Source organism: Danio rerio, chromosome 13 (genome assembly GCF_052040795.2).
Source record: "Danio rerio strain M-AB ecotype USA chromosome 13, GRCz13ab, whole genome shotgun sequence".
Lineage (NCBI taxonomy): Eukaryota > Metazoa > Chordata > Actinopteri > Cypriniformes > Danionidae > Danio > Danio rerio.
This window is the reverse complement of record NC_141033.1, coordinates 44107576-44134227: the sequence shown is the minus strand read 5'-3', so window position 1 is coordinate 44134227 and position 26652 is coordinate 44107576. Positions and strand designations below refer to the sequence as shown.

The 26652-nt window shown below is 35.0% G+C and overlaps 1 protein-coding gene across 5 annotated transcripts in view; it reads left to right on the top strand.

Moving 5' to 3' along the window:
- The window catches only part of pcdh15a (protocadherin-related 15a), a 406352-nt gene that overhangs the window by 37501 nt on the left and 342199 nt on the right, over positions 1-26652 (top strand). For all 5 annotated transcript variants that reach the window (XR_015504985.1, XR_015504984.1, XM_087277644.1 and 2 more), the window contains 1 exon segment: positions 23393-23511. Coding sequence is in view for 3 of the 5 variants with exons in the window: in XM_087277644.1 (XP_087133770.1) it covers positions 23421-23511 (91 nt within the window). In the remaining 2 variants the exon portion in view is untranslated.

Genomic DNA, 26652 nt, shown 5'->3' with positions numbered 1-26652 from the left:
TCATTTTAAATTATTTAGAAATGCAAAAGAGCGTCCTAGCATGACACAGCGTCAAACCATCTTTGATGAAGGGTTTAGTTTGACAGAACATTTTATGAATAAAAGACTGTCGGACATTGACTGTAATAGGTTCCAGCGTGAGATGTCAGCAATTTTCATTGATTTCTTATTTGCCTGTGAGAGTGGAAAAAAGCATGGCGCTATTAGACAGGTGTGCTTGGCTGATATTATAGTCCACAGTAATGGCAATGGCCTTCTTTACTTCTGACCGCTTTGCTGAAACGTAGTGATGCCAATCACTTTGATCCATTACCCTTCACCACACGCAAAAAGGCCCTTGAGTAAAGAAAGAAATTCACCCATAGTTCAAACACATTTCATTACTTTAAGAGCCAGCAATGAACAAAATTCTGAAACATTGCAGCCAGGGGAAGGAAAAATAACAAATAAGATCTTTTCAACATCTCAGTTTTTTTTTTTTTTTCTAGAGAGCAGTCTCATGCTTTGGAGTTTTTTTTCGTCTCAAGATAAAACCAAAAGTGTTCTCAACAAGTCTGCAAGTCTGGTGAAAAAGTCTTCAATTAATTCACAATATCTCAATACAATCTTAATCATTTCTGTTTTATTTCATTTAATTTAATTTAATTTAATTTTATTTTATTTTATTGAACTATTTATTTAACATTTGGCTGGTGAACACTCTTGAAAGCAAAACAATATAATTTATTTAGCTTTATTTTTATTTTCTGTTTTGTTTCATTTATAACAGTGTTGTGTACTGTAGGCAGTTAAAAGCCCCGGGTGGCTTATTATTTGACAGGAGCTGTCAATTTTATTTAATTTTGTGCATGGCTTAAAGGTGCAGTATGCATTTTTGACATCCAGTAGTTGAACTAGGTATTGTACACCAAGTTCAAAACACATGCAAGCGCAGGCTGCCAGATTGATAATGCCAACAGCAGTGTGCCTGACTTTCGAACCTAAAAGCTGATTTAAACTGTGTTCTAATTCAAAGCGAAAGCATGCAATAGAAGGAATATTTTCCATATTAAAATTATTTTTGTTGTATTCAACACCTCGACTTGATGTAATAGAAATGGCTTCTATTTCTCACAGGTGAACAACAGAAAACTGACAATGATCACTTCTGGCACACCTCATGTGCTTTAGTCAGTGTTAAATGCTAATAATGTGAGTTTGAATGCAGTTTTACGCGACAGTTATTGCCATACTGCTAAAAGCAGCAGCAGATACACTGAAAAAAGTGTTGCATGCAGAACTGTTGCAAACAATTTATTTGTTTGAATTTAAACAATCAAATTAAGTTTAATAATGTTCAGCTTAATTTGTTTGTTTAAATTCTGCCTAAATAAATTGTTTACAACCACTTAACGTAAAACAAAGTAAATTAAAGTAATTAAAGTAAATCCAAGGAATCATTTTTGAATATTTTTTTTCAGTGTAGCTCACCTCAGATCTTGAAAATAAAATGCACCATTTGAAATAAACCTTTAGAACTGTGACTCAGTGCAAGCCAACACATATCAGTGATTCAGCATGTACATTTAATAATGTTAAAGAGGTTTAATATGTATTAATTAGATTATAAACCTAACCATTTTGTTGGAGTGCACTAAGTGCACTCTTCTGTGCTTTTGAATGGCTGTATATTTAAATTTCGTCTGTCGTGTTTCGTCTGGTGCAAACAGCCAAATCACTGGAAATTTTGCCATGTAGTATGTTGTTAGGACACGGGGTTACAATGTAACCTGCTAACCTGGTGTTTATGTCCGTTATATTTATATTTTTCCTTACTGATTTATTACCACCTCATGGGGAACTCTGAATCTGCATCTCATTTCAGAATCTGCTTTGAGAGCCTTTCTAACTTAATGAATATAATGCACTGTTTTCCACCAAGGTAACTCGGGGTGCTGAAATATAATTGGCTAAACTGACATTGGGCAGGTCAAATGACCAAAACAAAGACAGACGTTCTAGCGGGTAACTATATCTAGCGGGTAATTTTTAAAGAAGAATATCTGACTTTGATTTTCAGATAAACAGGAATGTTCACTTAGCATGTTTCCTAAATACCTGCAATAATATTATGGTATTTTTATTCTTTATAAGAGTCAAAAATTTTCATACAGCACCTTTAAGCTACTGTTACAGTACGCAAAACCCCTAGTTGGCTTATTTTTATTTAATTTTGGTGGACATTTAAAATATATATTTAATTATATTTATATATCAAAGTGAGAGAGAGATCTTTCCCGAGTATGAGCAAATGTCATCACTCCAATTAGTTGGTAATTGAAGAACATTATTTGTTCCTGCTCTGCCCTACTAACAATTTCACAGACAAAACTCATGAGAATAGGCAATATGTCGAAATTATGCAAATGCTTTAAATCCCAGTAGGAAAAAAAAAAGCTCTTTCTGTTTGGGGTCAACGAATGCTAATTAAATCACCACATCGCCACAGTCTGACATCAGTTGTGTGTGTTTTGATCGCAAGACAGATCAGAGGGAAATCCAGATCTCCGAGAGCGGGTTTTGCAGGGATAAGTGTCTGGATGTAAAACGTTTGCTGTCGGGGCTGGTGTTTAGGAACTTCATGTCTGCTGCGTAATTCTGACAGCAGGAGGCAGCTTGTTCAGAGGTCTTTTGGATCCTTCCGGAAATCCAGCAGCTTTGTACTTTGATATCACACGTTACTGTGAAAGATGCACAGACCCTTGATAATAAAACCTCGCCCAGCCATCTGTGCTCGTCTTAAGAAAGACAAGTGGAGAATTTGAAGAGTGTTGTTGGAATAATGGAACTTTACAGGCATCATCGTCATAATAATACATTTAAGGGCTGATCAGACGTACTCCAGCAGCAGGAAAGGGCTGTAGGTTTCAAGATTACATGCAATTATTCAATCGCTCTGTTGTTTTAAATGTATAGCTAAGCAGAGTGAATGAAGTCATGAGGGCTTAGTGTTGTGTAGACCTGCTGGTTAATAGAAAACATACACGTACACTATGATTCATGTCTGCTAAAGTGTGCTTGGCTGTGTTTAGAACGGAATACTGTATTACTTAGCACATACTTCACTATATACCCTGATATTGAACTTGTATCACTATTTTAATTGAAATACCTAATATATCACTTATGAAATAATACACTTTTCAGACTGTAGTGTGCTGCATTGTTGTCAAGTGATTTCAAAAATGTGCTATTACATAAAAAAGCATCCTCATGCATTGATGGGTGCCAAGAGGAATCTTTAACATGAAACAATCCTTCCATTGCACAAAAAGGCACTTATAACAGAACAATGTTTCTTTAGTTAATTGAAAATGTTTCTTTTCAGAACTGTGAACTTTATTTGTCTTGTTTCTTTGATTTATGCTGAAACACACCATTTGAACACATTAAAGGTTTTAAATAGCTAAGGTCCAATCCCAATTCTACCCCTTAGCCCTTCCCCTTGTGTCCCAATTCTCTTTAGCCTGAAGGCTTAGGGCTAAGGGCAAGGGGTAGATAGTCCTTCGAATGAAAGTTTTTCAGGACCACACTTGAAACCAAAGGGTCAGAAAATTTCCCAGAATACACCAGCCACAACGAAAGGCAAGTTGCACCCAGAAGTAAGGAGATCCACAAATGAGTACTTTTTTGTCATTATTATGATTTTTTCTCAACAAACAAGCACATGTTTTAATACATTTATAAACGTGTACATGTTTTACTGGCATGCTAATGCGTACAACTTTGCCGACTGCGCAGGACTGCACCTGATCTTCGGCCTGAATGCTTTGCACAAAAACCTAGACAACTTGTGGAATGCAACAAAAAAAAAAAAAACGCGAAATTTCGCTATCTATAATCCCTAATAATAACTGCTGTATAGTCGTCCCACAACATTCTGACACTCTGTCAGAAATGTCTAGTGGCTGGAAATGAGCTTTTTACAGTGTCTGCTATACTGTTAATGTTGTTTTTGGTGTGTTTACACACAGTTGAAGTCAGAATTATTAGCCCCCTTTTGATTTTTCTTTTTCTTTTTTTTTTTTAAATGATTCCCGAAAGATGTTTACCAGAGCAAGGACATTTTCACAGTATGTCTGATAATAATTTTTCTTCTGGAGAAATTCTTATTTGTTTTATTTTGGCTAGAATAAAAGCAGTTCATAATTTTAAAAAATTAATTTAGGGTCAAAATTCTTAGCCCCTTTAAGCTATTTCTTTTTCGATAGTCTAAAGAACAAACCATCGTTATATAATAACTTGCCTAATTACCCTATCCTTAACCTAATTAACCTAATTAGGCTTTTAAATGTCACTTTAAGCTGTATAGAAGTGTCTTGAAAAATATCTAGTCAAATACTATTTACTGTCATCATGGCAAAGATAAAAGAAATCAGTTATTAGAGATGAGTTATTAAAACTATTATGTTTAGAAATGTGTTAAAACAATTGTCTCTCCGTTAAACAGTAATTGGGGAAAAAAATAAACAAGGGGCCAAAAATTCTGGGGGGCTAATAAATCTGACTTCAACTGTAGATGAATATGGCCACTGTGTAAATGCACAGTATAGTTATGATCTTATTGCCACATTATATTGTTATAATAACATGATATATGCCTTCAGGGATTTCCTGAAGATAAATACCAATAAATAACACAACTGGAATAACTAGCAGTCGCCATCATCTGATCTCATATGAAGCAAGAGATCTCGATGACATCTGATGACGTGTGCAGGTGCTGTAGTGCTGTCTCAATTCCTAGGAGAAAATTTTGAAGCCCTCTCCCTTTACAATCGGTTTTAAGGGCCAAGGGGAAGGGATAGGGGTACAAAAATAGAATTGAGATTGGGCCTAAGTTTGCATGTTCTCCCAGTGTTTGCGTGGGTTTCCTCCAAGTTTAAAGGCATGCGTGTATGTAGTGTATGTGTGTGAATGAGAGTGTATGGGTGTTTCCCAGTGATGGGTTGCAGCTGGAAGAACATTTGCTGCGGAAAAGAACTATAAATGAATGAATGAATGAACACCGTGTTCTAGTTTAGGCAGTAAATGGTAAAAATTAGTGGCATAACAGATCACAAATCTCACAGTTCAGATCACACTATGGTTTTTGAGTCTTGGATTGCACTATTTTTCAGATAAGCAAAAAAGGAGGAGACAAATGTCATTTGCTTTCCGTTTATACAAAAATATTACTGCAAAACCATTGCTTTTAACAAATAGAACTTAAAATCTGTAATAAAAATAAAAATGAAGAAAGAACCAGCTGAAAAAAGGAAAATACTCAATACGAAAAATGCTATATAATGCTGATAATGTTAAATATAGAAATCTAACATCTTGTACAACATATCATATTTATTTTCAATTAATGATTAATCAATTCACATAAAACTTCATGTTTGTATCACTTAAAAAGGATTAGTAAACACATGCAAATCATTATTATCATTTATCGTTCATGTTGCGCTGGTTTGAATTGAGATCAGGGTCTTTTAATGTTTAATTGTGCAGCTTTACACTAAATGTATTAACACAGGCTAAACAAACAGTGACAGAAAACACCTTTAATTAATAAACTAAGAAAGCATTTAGTTTGGTCTCAACACCACTTTTTCCATCATCATTATACTTTACAGGGAAGCCAAAATGCCTTCATATGTGGGATTTGAATGAAGTGGGAAACGATCTCTCTGCAATTCTTATAAAAGTTGCTTTAACTTACAAGTTCAACAAAGTTATTAATTCGCATATCACATGTGTTGTGATCCGTACACCCCTGGTAAAAATGGTATTTTAACTCCGATTGGTAGCATTTAACACTAAACAAAGCACATAATCTGTACCTGAGGATTTAAAAAAAAATAATTCTGTGCATATCTTTTAACACACTGGGCCCTATCATACACCCGGCGCAGTGTGGCGCAAGGCGTGGCGCAATAGTCTTTTGGTAGTTTCAGCTTGGCGCAAGAGTCATTTTGAGGCGTTGCGCTACGCTCTTTAAATAGCAAATGCATTAGCGCTCATTTTTGCGTCCATATGCGTTCTGGTCTAAAAAGGAAGGCGTTCTGAGGCGGACCACTGGCGCGTAGCTATTTTGAGAATCTATAATAGATTTTTCATTAGACCAAAACTAACCCGGTCTAAACTCCGGCGCAAAGTTGCGCCTCGCTTACGCACTGCTTAATACGCACAAGAGAGCAATAGGCAAATATCTTTACATATGAAAAAATTTAAATATTAAGGATATATATAGGATATAATAAGAATAGATATAAAATATAAATATAAAGGATTAAAATATTACAAACATATTATTTATTATTTATCATCTAGCCTACATAAATATGAAAAACCACTGCTTTTATGTCTTCTTCATCTCAGGAGGCTTTTTCAGTTCATTCATAACAATTTGCTTTTGTATAATGTTATTATTATTAGCAGTATTATTTATTATATCCATATTTATATTTGTTTTATTAAAAACAAGCTTAGATTTGCCCACCTGTCAGGTTTTAGACCATATGGGGCACAGCATGTGTTTTAGGATATAACTCAGGTTTTAGAGCACATTTTGCTATTATTATTCATTTATTCGTTTGCTGGAAATTAGAACTGAATTTAAAAATAGTTTTGAAACGAATATTTGCGCTTAACAAACAAAAGTATTTATTTATAGACTAACTGATGTCTGTGCGTAAAGGTTTCCCTATCCAAAAGTGAAAGTGATCCATTATCTCTCATTCTCACGCAGTAGTTGCTCTGTTTAACAGTTTTCTGTTAAAAAAAAACTGCGAACTGTTTGCTTGTGAAATGCTCATTTTTTCCACTTAGACTTACTTTGCATCCTGTAAATGGCGAATGGGCTCTTGGCGCGACACAGCTGGATCTTAAAGGTAATTGGAGATAAGATTCTAATTGGTTTATTCTCAAAACACACCTATAACTCATTAAGAAAATAAACTCAACCCTTTTAGAACATGCGCCGCAGCGCAAGGCAGATTTCCCATCCTTAAATTAGCAAAAACGCGTCCTGACATGCCCTGAAAGCCTTTGCGCCCTGCGTTTTGCGCTCTGCACATGGACCGTCAAAATAGAGCCCACTGTGTTTAGTTACCAGTTTTTACAGTTTATTTCTGAGAGAAACAGGGTACTAAAAAGAAAGAAACAGGGTACTAAAAAGAAAGAAAAACATACATGCAATTAATGCAATTTACTTCAATATACATCGGTCAAAAGTTTGGGGTCAGTAGGATTTTTAAATGTTTTAAAGTAAGCTTATCCTGCTCACCGAGGCTACATTTATTTAATCAAAAATACAGAACAAATTGTAAAATTGTGAAATGTATTGCACTACAAAATAAGAATTTAATTTAGTAATTTATTCCAATTATTTCATAGATGAATTTTCAGCTGCATTACTCTAGTCTTCAGGATCATATGATCCTTCAGAAATAACTCTGAAAAAAAAAAAGAAATGAAAAAAAAAAAAAAAAACTGACCCCAAACTTTTGAGCGGTAGTGCATTTACATATGACATTCTCCTACTCTCATTAAAATATAGCAGGGTTTAAGGATTTCATTTAAAACTTTTTGACAGAAACAGTCTACTGTCATGCAATTTTTTGCATTAAATCTATATTTTGATAAATCCTATGCATGAAACACCTTGTGTTTTTCTAGCTTCATGATTGCTATCTATTATGTAGCCTTGCTGATCTAAAAGTATGTTTTTGCTTACTTGACTCCAAGTCAGAATGTGTTGACTGAAACACTGTAGACTTTAATTCACATATTGTTTTCAAACCCGTGTGTATTTCAGAGTAGCATGTTTGGAAATGATTGCTACACTGCACCAATTCCTTAAATGCTTCACTGGACTGCATTCGTGTACCGTGAATGCTTTAACCCAGTGATTCTTATTCCTTAATCTGACTCACCATTTTTGAGGCCTCATAGCAAAGCTGTTTGAAGGCAAGCCTGCAAGGTTAGCAAAACCTATGTTTTGCTAGAAGTAAATGTAGAAGACCAGAGACTAGAACCATTTTTTTTCTTTTTTTTCTTTTGGACATCGATGTCAATTGAAGAGATGTTTCGCACTGAATAAACAGTTTTTTTTTGTTGTTGTTTTTTTTTTCAGGGAAACAGTTTATGTTACGTATCAACCACCTAGCATTCAACATGTTTACCATTAAGCATCCATTTTGGAATGATCTATTTTTAGAGCTTACATTATCATGGACATTTTTGTAACAGGATTTTCTTAATGCCATTTCTCATTCATTTTTGTGGTTTCTGTAAACACTTACTACACTGGTCAAATATCAGTAAATTAGCATTTTTCTGTATTTTGTGCTTTATGTTTTAATTTCTTATTTTTTTCTATTTATGCTTTTGAATTGCATTACGTGACCTTGACATTTCTTCCAACAACCTATATCCTTGTAAAGTAAAAAAAAAAGGCTTTTATTAAAATTTTTAATAGTTTAAAATGATATATTGCCTGGGTTGGTTTTGTGTATTACGCTACAAAAACCTTGTAATAATCTGCCAGTGCATTTTTTGTTATTTTATTTATATTTCTGATACATCATATTATTTTAAACTACTAAAATGTCACACAACATCAAATGACGTTGATCTTCAGTTCTGTTTTGGTTGCGATATCAGGTGACCAAAATTTAGAGGCAATTTGCTGTCTAATAACAACGTCGCTGACATCCAATACTGACATCATCTGGTATTAATATTTGGTTGGTTTTAGGCTGTGGCATTATCTAACTAAGATCCAACATCATATTAACGTCATTATGTGACATACGACGTCAAAGTATCAAAAGCTAGCATCAGTAGAAGTTTATCTTTGGTTTATTTTATGTTGTATACTTATCTAGCTAAACTTTAAAGTCACTTTAACATCATAGTGTGACGTCTATACAATGTCAAATGCTAACATCAGTAGATGTTTATCTTTAATTGGATTTTTATTGTATAATTACCTAACTAAACTTCAATGTCACTTTAACGTCATAATGTGATGTTCATACAATGTCAAAAGCTAACGTCAGTAGACGTTAATCTTTGGTTGGTTTTATGCTGTATAATTACCTAACTAAACTTCAACGTCTCTTTAACGTCTTAATGTGAGGTCCATACATTATCAAAAGCTAACATCAGTACACGTTTTTCTTTGGTTAGTTTTATGTTGTTTAATTATCTAGCTAAACTTCAACGTCACTTTAACGTCATAATGTAAAGTCAATATTAGGGTTGGGCCAATAGACGATACCATCGTCCATTGCCGATGGCCTATAAACTTTACGATGCTGAGCCGACATCGTGATCCATTGCCCCACCTCACATATTTATTGATATATAACTTATTATTCGCTTGTCATCTTAATAGCAATAATGTTTTTTTTTTCATAAGCTGTGTTAAATTTTACATATAGCTGCCGCTTGCACAGCTGAAAGCATCGTGAGGATTAAATAAAGGATTATGCAGTTCCTCTTATGCTTAAAATGTGTAGATTCAGTGGCAAATGCTGTTATCTGCAAACCCCATCCCACAGACTTTACAGCGAATGGCTTTAGTTATTTTCATAGCGGACTTGAAGCCACTGGAAGGCGTTTATCCACTCTTGGAAAAGTGTAAATGGTGGATTAGCATTCAACATATGATCACTAATAAGATGTGCCATTATTAGTAACTTTAGGTGTTTTCTAAAACAAAATCTGTCATTATTTTCATTCTCTTAAATCCGCGCATGCGGTGAGGATTTTGCAGTGAAAACATGTTGCACGGCAACAGTTTATGCACTCACACAAATGCTTCCAAATATATTTTTAGGTCGCATAGATAAAACTTTGGGCGCATATACGACCAAAACTGTCGAGTCCTAGCATCTTTACCTATTAATTTCCATATAATAATAATAATAATAATAATAATGAAATAAGGAAGTTATCATCAATCACAATACAGGGACCTTTAAACAAACTCTCGTCTCCTCCACCTCCTGTGTGAAAAAAACCATTATAACAACACAGATCACTCTCACGGAAAAAAAGTGATTGGTAATTTGTGTATAACATTATTTATTTATTTATTTTGGTTATGGGTAAAGCAAAGACCATGTGTGTCAGTAAGTGAAAACGGTAGGCTACAATTAATTAATTCGTTATGAATAATTTGATATTTAACAACAACCACCCCCACTATGATGACGATGCCACCGTCCATCGTGATGTTTCACATTAGACATCGTACGAGGCCAAATTGGTCAACATTGCCCAACCCTAGTCCATATGATATTAGTAGCTAACATCAGTAGACGTTTATCTTTGGTTGGTTTTATGTTGTATAATTACCTAACTGAACTTCAACGTCACTTTAACGTCATAACGTGACGTCCATACAATATCAAAAGCTAACATCAGTAGACGTTGATCTTTGGTTGATTTTATGTTGAGTACTGAACTAAAATTCATCTTGACTTTGCAGTCTGACCTCAAACTGACGTTGGGTTCTGACGTCAACCCATTTTTCATATATAAAATTCAAAGTTAGTCTGACGTTGGGGTCCAATGTTAATTTTACTTATGTGTGGCGTCCGGTGCCTGCTGTGTGTATAATTGAATTTTCAACATCAAACATCGACAGAGCAGAGATTAACATCCTATAATGTAATTCACAACCATAAATAAATGGAAAACACTTGGAAATAGAAACTGTTTTATGCATATTATTGCAGTGTGTATAAATATAATAACATTAAGGCTGTAATATCACTGGTTACCTACTTGTTAACACAGAAATCTAACCATCGAATCACACAGCAGCAACTAGAATTTAGAATGAGGAGGAAACATGGTTTTAGTGAGTTAGAATGTGGCATGGTTACTGTTGCCAGATGGGTTGGAGTGAGTATTTCAGAAACTGGTGATTTTCTGGGATTTTCACATACAAACATCTCAGAGTTTACAGAGAATGCTCTGAAAAAGAGAGAGTATCCAGTGAGCGGCAGTTCTGAGGGTGAAAAATGCCTTGTTGACGCCAGAGGTCTGAGGTAAAAGGCAACAACAACTCAATTATAATGACTTGTTACATCTCAGGTTTGCAGAAGAGCTTCTCTAAAAGCTCAGACTTGAAGGAGATGGTTGGAAATCATAGGGGCTACCCTTGACGCAGACCCCAAATATGTACTGTATTGTACAGTATACACTGTATTTTATAGAAAAGAGGAGCAGAGAAAAACACTTTCTACCTTTGCTTTCTGTTTAGTGTATTGAGCACCTTCAGCCTTGAAAACAGGAATGTTGTCAATCTAAAGCAGCATTCATCCTGTCAACCACTTATTTTTTCTCGATATCTAACACAGATCGAAAGTTTGAGGAATTCTCATGAGGAATTGTTGTTGACGTTTACTTTGGAATGCTTTCGTATGTGTTTTTTAAATCCTGTAGAGTCTCATTATTATTAGATTTACAAAGTAAAACTCAGTTCGTAAATTCAAAACACAATTCATAAATATAAAACGTAATTTGTGAATTCTCAAGTAAAAATGATAAATATTTCCCCAAATGAATAGGATTTGTGCATTTATCGATTTTGTTTTTTAATTAAAAAAAAAATTGCATTTGTGTATATTTATGAACTGTTTTAAATTTACAAATTGGATCTGGGGCGGCACGGGGGCTCATTGGTTAGTACTGTTGCCTCACAGCAAGAGGGTCGCTGGTTCGAGTCCCGAAAGGGCCAGTTGGCTTTTCTATGTGGAGTTTGCATGTTCTCCCCATGTTGGTGTGGGTTTCCTCTGGGTGCTCAGGTTTCCCCTTAAGTCCAAAGACATTTGAATAAACTAAATTGGCCGTAGTGTATGTGTGTGAATGAGTGGGTATAAGTATCTTCCAGTACTGGATTGCAGCTGGAAGGGCATCCATTCTATATTGGAACATATATAGGAATAGTTGATGGTTCATTCCGCTGTGGCGACCTCTGAAATAGAGACTAAGCCTATGGTAAATTATTGAATGACTAAAAGAATTGGATCTGTGTATTTATGAATTGTGTTTTGAAGAATTAGATTTAGATTACGAATTAGATTTTATAAATGAGAATTGTGCTGTATTAATTTTGTTTTTCTAAATATATTATTTTCAAGAATGATTTGTCTCAATATTAATCTAACATGTATTTTATAGTCATCTGAGGTCTCATTTATAAAACGTACCTACTGTAAGAAAACTTCCTAAAAGTAAACTTACAAAACAGAGAAATGTATTTATTTAATGATCATGGCTCGTGATGGTTCAAAGCGATTCATTTAAGTCAAATTTTTAGTTAAATATGGGGCTTCACGGTGGCCCAGTGGTTAGCACTGTCACCTCACAGCAACAAGGTCGCTGGTTCGAGTTCCGTCTGGGTCAGTTGGCATTTCTGTGTTAAGTTTGCATGATCTCCCATCTGTCATGTGGGTTTCCTCTGGGTGCACAGGTCAACAGTCCAAAGACGTGCTATAGGTGAATTGAATGAACTAAATTAGCTATATTATGAGTGTGTATGGGTGTTTCCCAATACTGGGTTGTGACTGAAAGGGCATCAACTGCGTAAAACATATGCTGGAATAGTTGGCTGTTCATTCTGCTCTGAAATAGAGACTAAACCGAAGGAAAACGAATGAATGAATGATTTTTACACACAGCTGTGCATATTGTCCCATCAAGTGTGTTTTTGTATAGATCACAACCTTTGTGTAGGAAGTGGTGTACGCAAACTTCCACCCCCCAATTTGGGCCGACAACCATGTTTATAAATGAGACCCCTGTTGTTCATTAAAACGCTCTACTGTCTGTACTCTTAATTTGAAAATGTCCACATACTTTTCATCATGTTTTTATTTTCGCTCTTTTTCTCTAGGATATATTTAGTTTCATTTCAGACTGTACATTTACAGTATGCATTTCAGGTCTTGCAAAAACTGCTACCTTGATGTCTCTGTGCCTTTGTTTTCCCAACATTAATTCAACCGGCCCATAGGACTATCTTAATGGAAGGGAAAATATAGCCTATTTCAGTGTATCTGCATTCTCTATTGTTACGGTCTTTTTGGATCTAGGGATGTGACCGCAACAGAAAATAAATGATTGGTGGTAAATGATGTGCAATGGCTGGAAAAATGAGAGAGAGAACTCATCTCCTCAATCAGAATGGCTAGAAAACTTAGACACAAGATCAAATCAAGAAAAAGAGAAGTTTAATTTACATATATCATAATACAACAAAGAAAACAGGGTATTAATTCAGAAGGGGGCAAGGCCAAAACAAAGAGCAAAAACAAGCCAACTCCTAATATAATCTCTTGCTAATCTAAAATAAAAGAAACAAAAATACAAAAACTAACTCCCTTTACTAAACAACAGGAGAAAACTGATTCCAAAACAAAATGGCACCCACCTTCCTACTTAACCCTTAAAATAAAAAATAAAAATAAAAAAAAATCAACCAGACTCACTTCTCTTTAGGTGAATTATTATATGTTAACAAGAAGATCATTGAAAGAAGTCTGACTCCAATAGCTTCACCATACAGGAGCTAATTAAGCTAAATCATATCTGTAAAGCTCTCACAAACAGTCTGTATTTGGAGAAAAGCTCAGCCACTGTACAATCTTGCCACCACTAACACTGGTTTGAAGTGCAGCTCAGGTTAAATACTCTCTGTCCTCTCCCAAAAGCCAATCACTAGAAAGATCCAATGATTCCTACCAGGAGGACACAGTTACCTGCAGGAAGAGAGAGAGAGAAACACACACAGAGAGAGAGAGAGAGAGAGAGAGAGAGAGAGGAAAAACACAAAGCTCATTGTGCACACCAAAAGATATGTCTCAAGACGTAACACTATGAAATTTGGTAATTATGTGGTTTGTAATTTTCATGCCTAGAGGAATGCTATCAATATGTTTTTGAATTTGCATTTGTGATAACTGGTGTCAAATGAAACAGTACAGTTGATATAAAAAATGTAATGAATATAGAGTTGAAGTCAGACTTATTAGCCCCCTTGATCATTTTCTGTCTAACAGAGAGCAGATTTTTTTCAACAGATTTCTAAACATAATAGTTTTAATAACTCATCTCTAATAACTGATTTCTTTTATCTTTGCCATGATGACAGTAAATAATATTTGACTAGATATTTTTCAAGACACTTCTATACAGCTTAAAGTGACATTTAAAGGCTTAACTAGGTTAATTATGTTAATTAGGCAGGTAAGGGTAATTAGGCAAGTTATTGTATAACCATGGTTTGTTCTGTAGACTATTGAAAAAATATATAGCTTAAAGGGGCTAATAATTTTGACCTTAATTTTTTTTTTAATTAAAAACTGCTTTTGTTCTATCTGAAATAAACCAAATAATACTTTCTCCAGAGGAAAAAAATATTATTAGACATACTGTGAACATTTTCTTGCTCTGTTAAACATTATTTGGGAAAATAATAATAATAATAATAATTAATAATAATTTACTAATTCTGATTTCAACTGTATATATAGTAAATATTGAAATAAAAATGAATATTTTTATCCATTTCTCCATGAATAGTCAATGTGTTTTTGTGCACTTAAACAAAACAGATTTACTAAACAGATATATATTTTTAAAATAATATTTTAGTCACCAAAGATATTTAAAAATTGAAAGATAATTAAATTCAAGCAAAATATTGCAAAAATAAATTACAACCTAGAAAAATTTCAACTAAATTAAAAAAAATGTTTTTTAAATTTGTATTTAATATTTTTCTATAACATAAATTTGGGTGTACTAGTTTTTGAACCATTATTGTAAGTTATTTTGTTACATAAGCTCCAGATTTGACTTCAGTACTGACTAATCTAATGTATATGCTCAAATATAACATTCATATTATATTCTATTTTATTCATTTATATTTTATTCCATTCCAGTGGAATTTATATTAAATCCATTTTAACTTTTTTGTTTAATTAATGTATGTGTTTGGTTTTATTATATTTATTAAATAATGTATTTTCTATTCGGGCCTCTTGAATTTACTTTGAGCTACCAAAAACGGAAGAGTTCCAGTCCAAAAGAGAGGAGTCTGGATGCAGAACTGGTGCAGATGCAATCTGAGCTGCATGCAATGCTTTTTTAATGAGCTCACCTAACCCCACGCCTAACCCCACCCCTCACAGTGACATCACTAGCTGTATTGAGTGCATTGTGTCTGACATTGCATCACTGACATGTGTAATCTCAGCTTGCATCATAAAGGCTGCATCCAGATACTAAGCTATTAGAAATTTTGCGAGACCTGTGTTTACAGTACAGTGTTTATTTATCTTACATTGCCTTCAAACTGCACATTAATGTTAATCTGCACATTATTTTTATTTATTTATTTATTGAGAATTTTTTTGTCAACTATCTATCTCTGTTTCACAGTTGGTTTCCTTGGGATGTAATTTGTGTCAGCAGTTGTTGTAATGAAACACTCAGCACAGTCTCTGTCCATCATTCTCACAGACACAAAGGGAATGATGGAAATAAGTATAGAGTATAAAGTTTGCGACATATACAGAGGAACAACCATAACATGTATTAATGGTCCTGCTAGCGGTCAGAGAAAGTGGAGTCTGTTGCTGTGACTGTAAATGAGGCTTAGAAAGGACTCCGAGCTTGAGATTGTTAGCATTATACTTTGATTAAAGGACACAGGTAGTGGAGGAAATGCATGTTGAGAGCCTATGATGAATCATTTCTCACTGAGAAGAAAGGCAGAGAGATGTGCTCTGTGATTGAAATACCTGCCCCTTAAAATGTGTGTTTGCATGTATTGAAAATAGGGCTGCACTATACTGGAAAAATCTGCAATATTTTTTGCTGAGTAATGCGTTATTAATGCAATATTTCTTACGATATAACATTTGCCTAAAAAATTGTTATTTTTATTAGTTATGTTTATTTATCATTGTTTTATCATTGTTTTATTTATGTATTTTTCAGACCTAATTAATTCTAATTCAAGGTGCAAACATTTAGTCTTTAAAACACTATACAGTAAATGTGTGAAAGGCTGTGATTTTTTTTTATCATTTTTCCCTCTTGTCTTAACTCCTGCCATTTTCAACTCTGGGTTCACCATTGCAGAATAATGGCAGATCAGCAACTACTGGAGAGGTGGGGATAAAGTTTAGGGCTGCAACAACCAATAGATCAAATTGATGATTATCAATAATGCTATTCGTTGTCAACAAATACAGTGATCAAGTAGTTAATCATGTTACATTACACAGCCACTCGTGTGTGGCGCAATGGAGGCTACAGAACCAGGGCTGAATTTGTGCCAGAACAAACTGGATCAGGCACCTCTGAAATCTGAATGCACCTCATTCACTCTCGATTCCCCAACCCTCTTCACTTTCGTCCGCGACACCCAAACCCCCATCACCCCCCCCACGCTCTTCACATTTATTCGCGACACCTCACTCTCCTCTGACAACATGCTGGTTCCATTAGCCCGATCTGTTCCGAATTCTTACAACTTACAAATTAAGCACTGTATAGGACCTTGTAGAAAACACATTTGTTTTACGAATGGCTGAGTATTTATGGTGTATTTATGGTTAAATATAGTGATAAACAAAACATCAAATTAAAAAAGTTTAATTGAAAAAAATAAATGCCCAACTAATTGATTATGAAAATATTAGTTAGTTACAGCCCTAATAAAGATCTGGTCAAATTTAGATAGACAACTAATGCATAAAAAATATTATACGTATATTACATATACTAGTTTTGCAATAACAATTATTTTGCAATATATATTGTGCAGCTCTTATTGAAGAAAAGCTGTTTTAAATGTGATCGTGTGTTTAGACTGGTGCTCTTAAGTTCTTAATTTCTTGTTATTTATAACCTACAGTATTTATTCAGTATGTAACACACTTATTCATTCGTTTACAAGGACTCATTTAACAAATGGTTTCATCCAGAGTGACTATATTGTGGGATTGTGTATGTTCTTAGGCTATGTTTACACATTCATGTGGCCACAAAGTAGAAAAGTTTTCTTGCACATTAAAAAAAAGTATTACATTTTACAAAACAACTTTTTCAAACCTAACACATCTGCAAAACAGCCAAAATTGTGGTTATTACATATGCCAGGCCTGGTTTTGTGTGTGTATTCACAACAAACAAAGACAGTTTGAAGATGACAAGACTGAGTGTGGAATCATGGGAGCTGTAGTCTTTGTTACAAGTCCTGCGGGACTGCTGCAGTGCTGTTTAATCATACTAAATCATTTGAGGTTTCTGTTATAAATCTGCTGTGTGCAGTCTAATATAGCATATTAACACAACATATTAAAGTAGTGGTCCCCAACCCCTGGGCCATGAACCGGTATCGGTTTGTTAATCAGTTAGTACCAGGCTGCACATCAAATCAATATTTATTTCTATTTGATTTATTAAGTCTGACTGATGTTTTATTTAGAAAAAAATACCATATTCTCTCGGTTATATCTTGTTCACTTGAGTGGCAAAATTTAACCAACAAGCTAGCAAAATGAGTAAGAAACAGATTTTGGAAAGTTTCTTTTCGAAGGGGAGGACTCAGGCTCAGTGAAGGACCCATGAACTGCCGAGGAATGGATTTGCAACCCATTTGTCAATAAATCAGGTGAATCCACCATGTCTGTGCAAGAAAAAGATCAACTGCCAGAGATCGCAAATGATGGCGAGTGGCCATTGGGGTCGTTCACATATCACGTATTTTCCGTGCGCAAGTTTTTTATTTCCAACGGAGACGATTGTGACTTCCAGGTGCACTAATCAACTAATCAGAAATCCGTGAGTCACATGACAATAACTGACCAGTTCAGCTTCATACTTTGTATGAAATATGCGCATTTCGGTAGACTAATTATATCTGACAACACCCAAACACTACAGTGCTTGTACCAGAACTGCAGCAATGTTTTGTCAGCTTGTTATCCTCTGAAAATACAAGTGATGGTCACCTAGCTATCAATGTAAAGCCACCTCCCACTATTCCCAGGTCATAGTAAACAGTAATAAAAAGGTTAGGGGCCACTCTAACATCTTTGGTGTTTTTCACTGGTTTCGAAAAAAAACAAACTGGATATCTAGGGTTTGGCATGGTCAGGACATGGTCCATTTCACTAGAATTACTTTTTTCTTCAGATTTTAATATTTCTTGAAACATTTTGGACAATTTAAATGCATAATGGTTTTTGCATATTTTAATAAAAATATATTGTACATAGTATGTCTTTAAAATCAGAAGGATTACATATATAGCGCATAGAGATCAGACTCATAGAGACATACAGATGGGCCCTTTCAGCTGTAGGCAACCATTTAGTAACTGACATGCAACCGAGCAGAATGCCCTAGCAACCATGTATACCATAAATAAAATCTTTACATGTTGCCATTCAGTCCTGCATGAGGTCCCTCAGGAATGCAGCTGTATTACTGCAAGCACCACTTACATATTGTTTAAAAAATGCTCTGATTTACAGTTGAAGTTTTTTACCGTGGAGAAGAGAATTTTTCCAAAGTGTTTCCTCTAATATATTTTTTCTTCTGGAGAAAGTCTTACTTGTTTTATTTTGGATAGATTAAAAACAGTTTTATTTTTATTTTTTGAAGGTCAATATTATGAACCCTCTTAAACTGTTTTTTTCAATAGTCTACAGAACAAACCATTATGCAATGACCTGCCTAATTACACTAAGTTGACTAGTCAACCTAATTAACCCAGTCAAGCCTTTAAACTGCATTTTGAGCTGAATTTTAGTGTCTTGAAAAATATCTAGGAAAATATTATGTACTCTCATCACAACAAAGATACAAGAAAATCAGTAATTAGAACTGGATTATTAAAACCATTATGTTTAGAAATGTGTCGTCTTTGTATTAAACAAAATTTGTGGAAAAATATAGAGGGATGCTAATAATTTACGGGGGCTAATAATTCTAACTTCAACTGTATGTAGTTATTTTGGTAATTGCAACACAAAAGCACAGTTACAAGGTCAGAAATACTAACTTCTGGAGATTTTTCTACATTGGTGACAAAGTTAATTGCTTGCGCTCCACTTCAAAGCAGTAAAATAAGAGGCCGAGTTGGAAAGTTCCTTTGTTTCTGTGGGCCGTCTTGTTGTGTATTGTCACAGTTGTTGAGCGCTCTGTGGATACATTAAAGTGGGAACTATCATTTTCACCTATCAGGCTCTAGAGACTTGCTTGCACTCTTTTGGGAATAGAGAATCTGACAGTGGTGGCGACGTGGTCTGATGTTGTATGTAGATGACTGTGTTGACGCATATCAGCGTATGGTTTTAAAGTCGTTTCAGTGGCTTATGGCTGCCGCAGGCACATTGTAGAGATTGTGAGTATGAATGCAAGTGACAGATCAAATGGAGACACTTGTTTTTAAAGTCTATCTCTACTTCACTCTCCACATGTAAAGAGCAACCACTGAGACAGCAGACAGTACACGCACACACACACACACACACACACACAAACACATGTTGGTATTGGTGGTGTACAAAGACTCCTAATAGGCATAATGTATTATATATTGTAATAAAAATAAAAAATCTATATAAATATATAAATATAAAAATAAAACCCTTTAAATCCATCAGACCTATTTTCTTGTAAATGAGCATTTTATATAAGGCTCCTATAATTCAGTTCAGATGTTTCATTTTATTTTTTAATTATAAGGTTATTAGCTACTAAATAAAATGACTTTTTTTTTTCAGAATAGTCACTTTAGACAATTCTTTGGTTTTTAGCAAGGTACATTTTCCTTTTGTGTCAAAACCAGCTAAACCCACTTGTGCTTTTTTTTGCAAAAACCCCTAAATCCACCTATTGGGAAAAATTAGTGTCACTGCGCAAAAGACATTATGAATGCATGCTACACTCCTGAATGTACAGTTGTTTCCCTTTTCTTGTAATCCACAGGGTTTTGAAGTAAGGGACATTTTGATTTGCCATTCACTGACAGTCAGACAGGCTCATCCAGTTCATCAAACTCCATCTTTTAAAATCTAAATCGGAAATAGAAATAGAGTCTCCTCATAAAAGCCAGCATTTCAGCGCGCTGCTACTTTAAAAACACATGATTCCATTCGCGCCTTCTGATTGGTTCTCGAACATTGCAGCTTTTGCTGCCAAAGACAAGTGCCGTTTAGAGGCGAAGTATATACAGTATATGGTCCTACTCTACCTCTACCCCTAAATTCAACCCCTAAAGTAAACTTTGGCAATATTTTATGTGAAAAAAAAACATCATGTATATATATATATATATATATATATATATATATATATATATATATATATATATATATATATATATATATATATGTGTGTGTGTGTATATATATAGCCATTTCCAGCCTGGTCTTAGCTGGTCAGGCTGGGAGATGACCAGCTAAAACCAGCTTAACCAGCTTAAACCAGGCAAGCTGGTTTTAGCTGGATTTAGCTGGTCAGTTTCCAGCCTGACCAGCTAAGACCAGGCTGGAAAGGGCTGGAAACCAGCCTGGAAATGGCCAAAACCCCTCTAAAACCAGCCTGGTCAACCAGCTAAAACCAGCCAACCAGCCTAGGTTGGTTTAAGCTGGATTTTTCTGCAGGGTATGGTAATATGTAGACCAATATACATATAAAAAACATAAAGAATATATAAATGGATAGAAGTAATTGAGCGTGCATGGTTAAGTCAAAATACAACACAACAGATATGACTATAAACAACAAAACAATGTGTTTTATCACCAAACATGAGGTCATGACCCTGATGATGTCACTCCAAGATGGCCGCTTCAAATGAATGATGGGAAAATGTGTATAAATGTCTTGGGTTGCAAACTGAACAGGTTTGGTTCTGAAGAGTGGATACTGGTTAGTGTATGTACTCTTTCTGTGGTTTAGTTTTTAATAAATGGTGTTTGAGATAGCATCTGTGTGTGGTTTTTTCATTGTGTATGGAAAGATGATATGGGATATTGTTTAAATTGAATTTGACTTGAAATGGCACATAAACAGTGATTATTTTAGACAACAGAGAACAAGAAAAATACTTCACATTAAACAAACACACATGGACAATACACTGATAGCAAAACACAGATCTGTGTATACGTATTTGTTTGCCGGCAATTGGACTATGTTTGAAAGTGTATGTATATTTAGTGGGTGCAATATGTGTAACAGTCACAGTGTACTTCTCAGTCTTAAGGAAAAGGTAGAAACATGTATATTTTAATGATTTCCATTCCACTAAACTCTCCATACGTCTTTAAGTATTTAAAGTCTTACTTTTTTTGCTGTGTAACTTTCTTCTTCCAAGTTTTCTTTCATCCTTTCTTTCTGTGCATCTTGCACTTCAGGGTGTGTGAGTGCTAATTCAGTGTGCAATGATCAGTTACTGTGCCTACCACATCGATTTCACATCCACATGCCAGCTCAACGCACAGATTTATCTGCTTTGACTGATTTTTGTACTGAAGATTGAGCTTCTATAAAGAGTTCACTGACTTGTGCTGAATAAGTGTGTGTGTGTATGTGTATGTGTATGTGTGTGTGTGTGTTTGTGTGTGTGTGTGTTTGTTAGTGTTTGTTTGTGTGTGCACAAGCTTTGTGATATAGTTTTAATGAGTCCCTTGTCTTTGCTTGTCACATTGTTTTTGTCTGTACATAATGGCTTGATTAACATTATAAGCATTCATTTTGTGTTCTTGTCTTTGTGTTCATTTGACATTCTTGTCATGTTCTTGATTGGAAATGCAATATTATTAGCCTTGTTGTAAAGTGCTGTTTAATAATAATAACAACAACAATAATAATAATAATAATAATAACAACGATAATAATAATAATAATAATAATGAAAATAATAATAATAATATCTACTAATTTCCTGATTAGGTCATTTGAGTCAATTGCTTGTTCTTGAGTAACGTGTTTTGGCTGAGCGCAAAGATAACTTAATATATTAATTTATGTACACATACACTGATTCTGCACAATTGACTGATTGCTTGCATTTATTTCGTATAATGTGTAAACTTATAGTATGTTACACTTTAATAATGGCCATTTTTGATTATCAAAACTGATATTCAGCAAAAGAGAGGGTGTGTTTCGTATTTTCACTGAAAATGAAAGGAGACAGTTATGTTATAGGCGCTGTTTTGTTATAAATATGCACACAGTGAAAATGACAGTAATATTATATGTAGCTACATGACGCCTCAACATTATTAGCACCTGTTAAGTTGTTAATATCAAAATGAAAATAGTTCCTTGTCTTTTTTTTTATTTTATTGTTAATAGTGAAAAAAAAACGTAGGCAGGGTGATGGAAATGAAGTTATAAAGTACACTGCTCTCTTTGAAGATTTACATGACGTGTCCTCGGGAGCAAGACTGAACTTTGTATAGGCTACTTAATATTGAGGGAAAAGCCCCAATCAGATGTTGAATGTCTGCAGCCAAGCCAGCAGCATTTAAAAAAAAAAAAAAAAAACGGCCTCTCCAGCGTTTTCAAAAAGCTCTGTTTTCGGCGCTCGAAATCTCCAGGGTATATGGATGGAAGGTGTAACTTAGTCATGGGCCAGTTTAGGTTTGTGACGGTATGATAACGTTTGATAAAAATATCACGGTTTCACGTTATCAAAGAATTATGATAACTGCGCCAAAATAAAAAGTTCTTTTTAAAGTCTTAGTAAAAAACAACAACACATTTTCCCCAATGAACACAATACACAGTATTTATTTTTTCGTTTTTTCAATTTACAATTCACATTTGTAATATGTCAGGCTAAATAATTAAAATAAATCATTGACTTAAAAAAAACAGATTTCTTTACAACACATAAAAAAACATAACAAAATATACCTTAGAAACAGTATGAGAGAGTTTTTGCGATTTTAAAACCTTGACTCTTTCAAACCATGGTAAACCTTGAAACCGGTTATCGTCCCATGCCTACTGTAGCAAAACTTAAGTGTTTTAAAACGAAAGGTATTAGTGTAAACGGGACTCAAACTCCCCTCTCTCACAACTAAACAGTAGGGAGCCTCGGGCTCGAGGATCCTTCGCAGCATGCCAAACACCCATTTACCTTATCAAGCATTAGCTAAGTGTGAACTTTTCGCAGCTTCCTGTTCATGTGGACTTTAAGCTTTTTAGACGTTACTAATGAAAACCACATATTGCCGCTTTAACAGAGGTATATTGGTATTTTGGATGTTTTAAATGAATCTGTTTCTTATCTGCTTTTTTACAGGTGGGTTGGCAGTAGGCATTAAGTGAAGATGCGGAGGCGCTGGTGGCGATTGGACTGTCTGGGTTCAGCAATTGCCTTGTTTGTTATCATCAGCCAAATCTCAGCTCAAAACACTGAAGGTGAGACTCATCATTTATTCTCTGCCGCTAACGTGAGAGTTGTTTTATTTACCAATTTTTGCAAAATAAACCCCACACCATTTCTCCAGAACCATATCTTTTGATTTGGTTCCTGAAGTTGGTGAAATGGGATGTTACAGCTCAGAGTTTATGCTCCGAGCGAAGTCAGAGAGATAATTGTATCTCTATCTCTGTGTGTCAGCGTCTCACAAATCGGTCTTCTCTGCATACCTTCATTACTGAAGCAGCCACATACAACCCTCCAAACTGAGCGTCTGATGATGTATGAATTATACCATCACGTCTGCCAAAGACAAACTGACAACCGTAATAAAAAATCTTAAAAACGTCGCTGGAAAATGCCGTGAGGCTGAGTGGAAATAGAGGCAAATAAATTGTGGCCCATTGTCAGACTGTTCAGATTAGCTGTTGAGGATAAAACATCGGTGGGCGTCTACAGTTGACATTTTCAGATATCCTTGTCTGTTCTTGTGACATTTTTTTTTGTTATGGATTTTTGTGTTATTTGAAGAGTGGAATGAAGATATTACTGTATGTGTGGGGCTGGATGGAAACAATTGTGTTCAGTGTCAGATGCTTGAAAGTCTGTCATAGTTTTTATGCTACCTCATTTCCATGAATCAATTTGTTACAGCAATCTGAAAACTGTGTTGAAGACGGTAATTTTGTAGACAGGTCCAGTGTAGACTTTGTTAGGTATTTGAAGGTATTGTTCACAAAAAAAATAAATAAATAAAATTCTGTCACCTTCATATATCATTTCAACCCCCTGACATGTTTGTTCATCTTGGAACACAAATTAAGATATTTCGGATGAAATATAAAAAACTCCCTCATCTTCCATACTTTACAGCAGGGGTTGTCAAACTCGGTCATGCAAGGCCAGAGTCCTGCTAAGTTTAGTTTAAACTCCAATCAGACACACCGGAGGCTGGAGAAACTGGACGTCTATCATGGAGAACTGTAGGTGTGAGTAGGTCACCAGTGGGTGGTCAGGCTGGCCCCCAGGATCAATGTGGGGACTCATTTGTCACTCCAGCCTATCAGGAATCAGTCGCATGCACTCCATGACCACCACAGCATCAGCTTAGGATACGGCCTGGTCCAGGACTACGGATACCTTGGCATCATTTCTCCAAATGTCTTGGATCGCATCAACGGTGCTGAATAGTCACTAGGGGCCTCAGGATAAGTCTCCCCTGGTGGAAATAGACACCAAAGAAAATAAATAGCGTAGCTGCTGTTTATAGTGTATTTAAATGAGATGCAAAAATGTGGGTGTTATAAATAAAAATAGCAGTCATATCAACAAACATGTAAAGCATATGAGAGTTTCTAACACAATGTCTGCTGCATTAAGACAGGAGAAGTGTGTCCTACAGGTCAAGCCAGCTCATCTGCGTGGAGCACATTCATGCATCATATCGCTATGTGATGCATTAAGTGTATGCTTTACTAAAAAGATAGGTCTTTAATCCTGAGCCTCGGACATTATCAGGAAGGCTATTCCATAGTTTAGGAGCCATAAATGAGAAGACTCGACCTCCTTTACTCGACTTTGCTGTTCTAGGTACTACCAGAAGAGCTGTGTTTTGAGATCTTAAAAAAAGCGAGTTGGATTGTAGCGAGACAGGAGGTTGATTAGATAAACAAGAGCTAGCTTATTTAAAGCTTTACAGGTAAGAAGTAATATTTTAAAACTAATAAGAATCTTAACAGGCAGCCAGTGTAAGGATGATAAAATTGGGGGTGATATGATCATATTTTCTAGACCTGGTAAGAACTCTGGCAGCTGCATTATGTACTAGTTGAAGTTTAATAATAGAAGATGCTGGGCAACCAGTGAACAGAGCATTACAGTAATCCAACCTAGAAGTCATAAAAGCATAAACTAGCTTTTCTGCATCATGAGATGGATAGCATACTTTGTAACTTAAGCGATATTTCTCAGATGAAAGAAGGCCTTTTTTGTGACATAAGAGATATGATTTTCAAAAGTTAAATTGCTGTCTTAATATAACATCCAGATCTTTTAGAGTAGGGCTAATGCTAACTTTGCAACACTCTAATTGCCGGTCGAGTTGTAAGATCTGCTGTGTAAAGGATTTAGGCCCAATAAGTAATAATTCAGTTTTTTTTTCTGAATTTAAGAGAAGAAAATTGTTGGTCATCCTGTCTTTAACATCTTTGATACTCTCAGTTAGCTTAAACAGTTCAGACTTCTTATCAGGTTTAGTTTAAATATATAATTGAGTATCATCTGCATAGTAGTGAAAGCTCATCCACCAGTGTCTTTTAATGATGTCTCCTAGGGGTAGCATGTATATTATTAACAGTAACGGGTCTAAAAATGATCCTTGAGGGGGAGTATACATTAATATTATTGTCATTTTTGGATGAACTATCACTTCAATGATAATGAAAGACATCTGTACCGCCAACCTGATTTCACCAAGTAGGACACCTTCCTGAAGTAACATCAGTGTTGATCTTGGAACAACATTCCAAGCAGCCAATCAGGGATACGGTTTACAGTATGGTTTACAGTTTGTTCTACATGATTGTTATCCAAATATTATTATTGTTTTTTTTTAAATAATTTACAGCTATGGTTTAGTTTAGGGGTAGGAAATAAGTATGGATTTACATTTTCAAACAAAAATGATGCTCCAGGATCAACGTAGTGCTTGGCAAAAAAATGAGTGACAGCTAAAATATGCAGAAAGCTAAACCTAGAAGCTTTTTTGCCATTCAATATTTGCCTGAAGTCCATAATGCTTTGCAGATATATGCAAACTTGCTTTTTTTTAGTTTCCATGACCTGTGGTAATAATTATTGTTTTGGTGCATGCAGTGTGAATACTAGGTGGCTATCGGATGGTGTTTTGGTTGTTATGTTCCAGGAATCATTCTGTAATTTAAAAAAAGGAAAAAAGCAAGCTCTTGATCAGACTTGTTGTTGTTTATGACATTGACCGTTGTTAATTTTACACTTCAGTGATTCTGTGATGTTCCCCATTGAATTGGAAGAATGAGTTTTTGGGTAGCTGTAATTAACACTAGATGCAATTTAGGTCATTTAATGAATTTTTATCAGGCCGTGTTCTTCAAAGTCAGGCA